The 8,799-nt window shown below is 29.7% G+C and overlaps 1 protein-coding gene across 1 annotated transcript; it reads left to right on the top strand.

Moving 5' to 3' along the window:
* The first annotated feature begins 5,219 nt into the window (after window positions 1-5,219).
* On the top strand, window positions 5,220-7,930 carry LOC101245623 (uncharacterized). Its single transcript, XM_010315364.4, has 3 exons — window positions 5,220-6,210; window positions 6,665-7,195; window positions 7,597-7,930. The coding sequence occupies exons 1-3, from the start codon at window positions 5,416-5,418 to the stop codon at window positions 7,708-7,710; spliced, it is 1,440 nt and encodes a 479-aa protein (XP_010313666.1). The 5' UTR covers window positions 5,220-5,415; the 3' UTR covers window positions 7,711-7,930.
* Window positions 7,931-8,799: the final 869 nt, after the last annotated feature.

Here is an 8,799-nt window from a genome sequence, read left to right as displayed (position 1 = left end):
ATTAACTCTTTAAATTTGAGGGTATAATAAAAAATTATCATTCCTTGATTTGTCAAAAATGACAAGTAAACTAGGACAAGTAAAAAGTTGAAATTTCAAGGGTAGGAGTGAAAAATAAATATTTGAAATTGAAATTGTTTTTTAAAAACAAACTTAGAAATTTTAAGGGGTGGGGGTGGGGGGTTAGTAGACGTGGGTGGAAGGGGGGGGGGTCGATGGTAGGGATGAAGAAAATGAAATATACTAGTATATGATTTGCTTATATTACACTATTATTTATTATTCAATATAAAATTAAATAAATAAAAAAATATATAATTATAATTAACCAAAGAAATGTACATTTAAAATATATATTTTTGGAGGGTCAAAGACTTCACATTTTCAATTATAAAGCAAAATAATTAGTTTTATAAAAGAACATAAAAAGGAATAGAAGTTACAATATATTTGATAATATCATAAATTTTGAGTGAATAAAAGTTAGACGTTTAACTCATTTGGTTAATTCATATTTTATCCACATTTTACCCATATTTTTATGGGTTGAATATGAGTATCAACCCACATTTTACCCACGTAAAAAATTACTTACCCAACCCATAAATATGAATGGGTTGAGCGGGTTATCAAAATATGGGCTTATTTTGTCGGTACTAGTTGGGAACAAGTTATTAAAAATCCCGAGATTAGCTATCATGATATAACTTATCCCACCATGTATAAGGTATAACTTATTATTCCATCACTATGATATAAATTGTCGGATAGTTATCCTAAACTTACAACCAAACAAGATACCAAAATTTAATTACTGTACTTATTTTTATCCTAGAACTATTTATTTTTATCTCTCACATCAAACGAGCTCCGTGTGTATTATAGTTCGATAGCTGATTTAAAGATAAATAAACATGTATTAAGTTTTATATAAGTAATATCATATTTAATTGTTATTTAGAGATAAGTTATTCAAGTATAAAATTAATATAATGTTTGACTTGTAATTTAAAAAATCATATATTGAAGCTGGACTTCAGTTTCACTCGTAGGGTTATTTGAATATTTGTTGCTATTATGTGATGATTTTTAATTCTTAATTTTTGAGGTTAATAACCCTTTCACATAATATAAGTTTATATTTTCACCTAATAATAATTTATAAATTATGATTTCAATTCGTAAAGAAGCTATGCTTTTAATTTGTTTGACGTAAGTTTGGCCTTAATAGACATACTCATTTATTAAAGATATCTAATAAACAATTAACCTTGAGTTTTATAATATTTAAAATTCATGGTCAATAAAACAAATGGCATTTTTGTCTTTCCAATAAAAAAAAATGTAATGTATTAAAATCTGTTTCCTTGATTTAAGTCAAATATTTAGTAAACAAATTGTTTTCCTCTTAAAAAAAAGGAAATTTTTAAACTGATTTTCTAATTCTAAATGATAAATTCTCTTTCTCAAGTATGGTACATTAGTTATAAAATAAAATAGTTTGCTACCTAGAAAATCTAAAATATTTCAATGTATTTTAGATTGTGTACTTGTCATATAAGATTAATGTCATTGTTTAATTTGGTCAATTAACTATTAATGCATGTGTAGGTAGGGTCTCTATTTATATTTTGGAAACAAGAATCACATTAGCCTATAAATAATGCACACACTCTACACTATTGAAGTACATTTCTCAGTTTTATCACCACTTTCTGATAAATCAAAGTTAGGGTTTTCTTTTTCACTACAACTATAAGCATGTCTAACATCAATTCTTTACATGTTATGTTCTTAAGGGCATTGAGTTCTCACCCTACTCTTCTTCAATGCCCTATATGTGACGAAATCGGTCACACTAATGATGAATTCATGATTCATTTCCAATCTCATCCTATGCGTGAACAAGTGAAATATCTAGCTGAAGGTTTTAGCGTATTAGGTATAACAACAAATGTTGTTTTACCACCAGAGCGATTGGAAAGATTCACCAGAGTAGAGATGGTTACGCCCCAAACAACACCGCCTCCACCTCTGCCTTCATCACCACCACAACAAGGGTCACCTCTGCCTTCATCACCACCACACCAAGGGCCGTATCCAATCAGAGGTATCAGTGATGGTGAAAGCGTAAATGCAGGTTCAACAGGTATTGACCTAAATGAAATTCCTTGTGAGCCCACAGGATCTCAAGATGTTCCTATTCAAATTCCATTTGGTGGACCACAATTGATTGATGGCGATGATGGTACAAATGATGAGATAGATCTAGACTTAAAGCTATGAAATCAAATGTATCCATTTTTATATATGTTGTTTTATTATTTTCCGCCAACATTGTCCAATCGTATTTATTCAAAATACTTTTGAAACAAACGTGCTATATGAAGTAAGTTCTTTTACCCAATTTGTTCAAGAAATGATCCATTACAAACAAGTAGTCTTTTTTTTGTGTGTGTGAATGAAAACACTTTATTAATCGCCTCAACTATACAATGACACTTTGTCACATTACTTTGAACTATGTTTCAGATGTTCATAAGATATCATTGTATCAATTACAACATAACTTGAGAAGCCAGAATGTCAAGAAATCCTATTTATACAAGAAATAGAAATTTTAACTAGATTATGAGCTAACACATTCCACGTTTGGGGAATATATGTAATCTTGATTTCTTCAAAAGACTTCATCAATCGCCAGATGTCCTCACAAAGGGTCTCTATTTCCCAAGATGTCATCAAATTCTTTTGCAACATTTATTTGACATTCTTTGCATTTGATACTATGTGAACCTTTGACCAAACCTTTTGTAGTACTCTTTCCACGGCTTCTTGAATTGCTAGCGCTGATGACCACAACTGTCTGTAATTGTCATTCCAATGCTTGCTTTTTCCTTCTCCCTCTGTTGACCTGCATCTGTGAAAACAACAACTCCATCTCGGGTCAAAGTAATAATTACATCATAAATCTTGTTGGGGTATAGGATCATTCTCGAATTTGCACAACATCCTCATATTTATGTAAATCAACGCTTTCTACGTTTTTCATAAAAGATAGACAGACACTCAATCTTAGTAGCTCAATAGATTCTGATATTGAGATGTATTACAAAATTAAGTCATTCCACCATATTGTAAGATTCGTAACATTTTCTAAATTAGGCCTCTTAACGGGAGCCAGCTTCCATACTAGTTGAACTTTTGAGTAACTGAAAAACATATGGTCAACTGCTTCGATTTCTAAGCCACGAGCCCTATAAACATTACAATTTTGATGCGATCTCTTAGAAATATTTGCACCAACAGGTGAGGAAATGTTTGTATTTATTTTTTATTTTAAGTGACCATATGACTATAAGTAGCTCTTCTATATCTAGTTAGCTAGAATCTATTAGATGATCTTCCCCTGACCCTGACTCAATACCGAACAACTACCCCGATTTAATTTTCAATCGTGAATCGATACTCAATATTCAATATCTGACAACCACTTTAATTTGAAAGCCGACTTTAATTATGAACCTGACTCCAACCCATGTCCCACTTCCGAAGTGATTGACTAAAGTCAGGGCTAGGGTTCCTATATGCATTGGGGTTGAAAGTCGAATCTTAAATTGAGGTTGAGATTAAGTCCCTAGTTAAGAAAGAATCGGGTCTCGAATCGAGGGTTGAATTTTGAGTTGGGGTCACATTTCCAGTTGGGATCCCACTGGGTCGAGTTTTGATTTAGGGTCAGGTCGAGGCTATAGGCTTGGAGGGTAGAAAATAGGTGGGCCTCAATGAAGGGTTGGGGTGGGCAAAGGTAGAGGTTAACGGTTGTGTAGTTGAGGGGCAATTTTTTAGAATTTTGAAAAATATTTTCTTAGTATTAATAGAAAAATTATTTTCATAAGAAAAATCTTTAAATCAATTAAACATATAATTATTAAAAAATATAATTATTAAAAAATATCTTTTTTTCATACCAATAAACACATTCTTTCTTTGGAGAAGCTTACGTACTTAAATATCTTTTCATCATCATGAATTGTATCTTGTCTTCATCACCCCACCTGCTTAGTGCTCTAATTTGTTTTTTTTTGAGTTAAATGTTAATTAAAAGACTTGGAGGAGTTATTAGGGAAAATTAATTATTTGCTAATCTCATATCTGTAAAGCTAACAACTACCAACCAGATTTGACAAGGTATATCTTGTACTTCAGCATTTTATTAATGAAATTGTCTTTTTTTCTTAATCTAGTTGTGTAAATATATCAAGTCATTACTATTATAATAAATAAAATTAAAAGTATAACATAAATTTTTAATTCAAAATAAAAAAGTTAATAGTACTCTTATATCAAATTTTAACATGACGTGTACATAAATGATTTAACAAAAAATAAAAACATAAATCTATAATCTTATTCAACACTGAATTTTACTTAACCTTTAAAGTTAAAATACTAACAAAATTATGCTAATAAATAAATAAGTAAATACATATACAACAAATAAAATAGATATATGAGAAAATCACATGAAATTACAAAAAAATAAAAATATAGAATTAGAAGGAAATGAAATATAAATAATATTGCCATCCATATTGCTAATACATATATTAATTGATATTATTCCTTATTATATCGTGCCAAAGTATATAGTATTCTAGTATAATTAAATACGAATATTATTTAATATCGTTAAATAAATATAGATTATTATTTTATACTACTAATAAAATATTTTAGTCTGTTTTATATACTTACCATCTTATCACCCAACTTTTGGACAAAACTCGAACCCTCTTACACGTATTGTTTACATTATGTCACAATAATCGAATAAGTTAAAATTCTTTTGGAATTGAACTCAATTTTCAATATTAGATTAATCGAATAACATCACCACATGCACACTTCGTAGTCATTCCCGCAAAAACAAATATTTAAAGTTAGATGAAAAGGAAACCGCTACGAGAGGCGAAGTCAGAATTTAAAAAAATTTCAGACTGAACTAATCGTTTAGTTATGTTATCGAGTTTTATCAATAAAATTTGAATTAAAATTACTAAATAAAGCTAGAGACGTTAGATGTATTCTAATAAAGACTAGAGCTAGTGTGTGAACATACAGATTTGACGTCAAGGGTGTAGCTACATTAACTCCAGGGTGGTCACTCGAACACCGTTATACTATGCATATAAAAAGTTCAATTGTGTATATATATATATGTCATAAATTTTTTTTTAAAGATATATATTAAAGTTCTAGGAAAAAAAAAGTTTCTACTATTTCTTAACTTTGGTTTTGGCGTAGATTGCGGGGTTTAAAAGGTCTCAATCTTCAAAACATCCTACTTTTTATTTCACATACCATATCAAATAGCAATAAACCCCCCCCCCCCCCCCCACACACACCCAAAAAAAAATGCAATTTTTTCAAGTAAATAGCAAAACCTCATCATGCCATGGCATCAAAAATCTTATTTTAATATCTTGTTTTGCTTGCACAATTTATTTTCTATATCCATTCATTCTTGTTCCAAATTCCAATTTTCTTGATTATTCCTTACATGATCAACCATTTGGTTTATCATCACCAATTACTCTTCAAAATGTTGTTTTTGGAATTGCATCTAGTTCAAAATCATGGTCAAAGAGAAAAGAATATGTGAAACTTTGGTGGAAGCCAAATGAAATGAGGGGTTGTGTGTTTCTTGAAAAAGATTTGCCTAATAGTACAACTACTACAAATGGTTCAATTTCTCTTCCTCCAATTTGTATTTCAAATGATATTTCAAGATTCCCATATTCAAATAAAGGTGGGAGTCCATCAGCAATTAGAGTGGCACGTGTCGTGTCAGAGACAGTCGCGCTTTATCTTAATCATTCAGATGATGATGTGAAGTGGTTTGTTTTTGGAGATGATGACACTATTTTCTTCCAAGAAAATTTGGTGAAGACATTGTCTAAATATGACAATGGGCTTTGGTATTACATTGGGTCAAATTCAGAAAGTTTTATACAAAACAAGTTTTTCTCATTTGATATGGCTTTTGGTGGTGCTGGTTTTGCTATAAGTTATCCATTAGCTAAAATTTTGGCTAGAGTTTTTGATTCGTGTATAGAGAGATATGCACATCTTTATGGAAGTGATGGTAGAATTCATGCCTGTTTGACAGAACTTGGTGTTACATTAACACATGAGCCAGGCTTTCATCAGGTTCCATTCCCTTTTTTCCTTCTTCTTTTGTTTGGGTTTTGCTCGAGCTTATCTTCGTGTAATCTTATTAGTTACAATTTTGAGATGTGTGACTCTTTTTGAAATACTGTGTGAATCTGAGATGCTTCGTCTATCTTGTGACTTTAAGTCTCGTATTTAATTTGATAGCATAGTCAATTACTCATTAATCGAATGTAATAGTAAAATCATAATTTTTTTTTTTTATCAAATCAAAGTAAATGAACTTTTCCTAATATGATTACAACATCATTTGGTGATGCATCAACTATTTGTCAATAAGTCATAAAATATGAATGACTAGTCAAGTTCAGTTACTTTAATGTAACAAAATTGGTTTCGAAATTATATAAATGTCAGTGATTATACGTGAAATTAACTTTTTTGATTTTTTCGTGGCAAAGCATAATTGACACCAATTTTCTTGTATTTCTAGATGGATTTTCTTGGAAATGCATTTGGATTATTAGCTGCACATCCAATTAGACCTTTGGTATCACTACATCACATGGAGAAAATTGATCCAATTTTCCCTAACATGACAAGAATGAAGTCCCTGGAGCATTTGTACCATGCTGCAAATTTTGATCCACAAAGAATTTTGCAGCAAACAGTATGCTACGATCGACGATTTTCGTGGACAGTGTCAGTGTCATGGGGCTATGTTGTACAAGTTTTTGAGAACAATGTACAATTGCCTGATGCACTACGTGTGCAGGAGAGTTACTTGCCCTGGAAAAAGAATGCTTATAGTACACTTTATGAGTTTAATACAAGGAAATTTGAGGTTGATATATGTAAAAGACAACTTGTTTATTTCTTGGATGAAGTATCTTTGGGAGTTGATGGAATAAAAACTATTTACAAGAAGAGAGCATATGATAATTGCACATTTACCAAGAATTCACCAAGGAAATTAGATGAAATTAGAGTATTCTCTCACAAGTTAGAGCTTGACAAAAAGAAGGTATGTTATCGTACTTTTATTTTTAGTCTGGTTAAAAAAATAAAGTATTTTTAGTTTTTGGTAAAATTTTAACTCTATTATTCAAATTTTACTCCATTAAGGGGTAGAGCTAGAGAGGCGGAAGAGGGTTTCATCCAAATCTCTTTCGCTGAAAAGTTAAAGTAATTACATTCTCTTATAACAAAAACACGAAAAGTTCAAGACCATAAGATGTCAGATTGACATTTTGGTGTGTTACATACACTTTTAGTTTAAAACTATGAGATTTGAAAGTTTTATCACTTATATGTATTTTTTAACTTACTGTCCTGGCAAAATAAGATAACTTTACGTTCCTATTATCATGACACTTATATTTTTAAAAAAAATATTTTTAACATTTTGTTTAATGTGATATGCAGTTGGTAGCACCAAGAAGGCATTGCTGTGATATATTAACTTCTACATCTGATCAAGTGATGGAAATAGGGATAAGAGAATGCAAAGAAGATGAACTTATTTACATGCATAATTAGAGATGAAATTATTATTTTTCTTTGCTTGTGACATAATTTAGATAAAAAAGATCCAGAGTCAGATAAATAAACAGGGATGTCATAATTAATTGTTATTGTATATGTATTAATTTTACTTAGTTTAGATATATACTTTACTAAAGCAATTTAGAGAGCTATTAGGACTTTTTTTTATCAAGAAAAATCTCAAATTTGAAGGAAAGTTAAAGAATTTTTAAAATCATTGTACATATTTTTTTATATAATGTCTATAGTTTAATATGTCGTAGCAAGTTATTTGCTTTATTATTATATCATATTACTATAGTTAATTCTACTTATTATGAATAATCACTTATAATCATCTTTTTAAGTTTGGACTGATTCGTAAGTGATTTATCCCTTTTCATTTTTTTTCAAATTTTGAGTAACTCTTTCGTCATTTTTTCATTGTTATTTTGATCTGAGACTTTAAACTCCAAAAAAGCGTATATTCTATATAAAGTTATGTCATATTTTATTTTAAAAAAAATTATTTTCTTTTGTTAAATTCAGCGCATCAAAACTCGTCACACGTCCTCATCGATCCACCCTAAACACTATGCATAATTTGACTAGTATACAAACATTATTATTTATGAATATATAATATGTGTTGATAGGAAGTTGGCCTTTTTGTTAGGCCACCTAACTTTGCTAATGTGTCCATAATCTATTAGCACTAATTAATTAATTGCCAAAATTTTCTTGATTGTAGTCAACTTTCACATCATGATATTCATTGACTCAAATATATCCACTTGTCTTCATGTGATTCAGTCCTCTATTAAAAATGTTAGAAACTAGAATAATGAAACACAACGAGTGGTGAGTACTGATTCATTCTTAATTAGAATTTTCGTGTTCAAATATTTTTTAAGTATAAAATTATTTTTATTAGAAAATATTTTATTAATAACATTAAACTTTTAAATTAAATTAAATTTTAAAATAAATATCGATCACCAGATAAAAAATAAAAATAAAAATTGAAAAGCTAGTTCCTAGTATTAAGTCGGTCAACATTATGTCCCACATTAATTTGTATTGGGCGAAATTTGCGGGTCTAAA

The sequence above is a fragment of the Solanum lycopersicum genome, chromosome 12, assembly GCF_036512215.1.
Source record: "Solanum lycopersicum chromosome 12, SLM_r2.1".
In the NCBI taxonomy this organism is placed as follows: domain Eukaryota; kingdom Viridiplantae; phylum Streptophyta; class Magnoliopsida; order Solanales; family Solanaceae; genus Solanum; species Solanum lycopersicum.
Note: the sequence above shows the minus strand (reverse complement) of the source record. Positions and strands in the feature narration are given on the sequence as shown.

Excerpts from the sequence above, each read along its gene's own strand:
- LOC101245623 (XM_010315364.4), top strand. The coding sequence starts at position 5,416 with ATGCAATTTTTTCAAGTAAATAGCAAAACCTCATCATGCCATGGCATC. Across the intron at positions 6,211-6,664 it reads ATGAGCCAGGCTTTCATCAG|ATGGATTTTCTTGGAAATGC; the intron begins GTTCCATTCCCT and ends TTGTATTTCTAG. Across the intron at positions 7,196-7,596 it reads TAGAGCTTGACAAAAAGAAG|TTGGTAGCACCAAGAAGGCA; the intron begins GTATGTTATCGT and ends TGTGATATGCAG.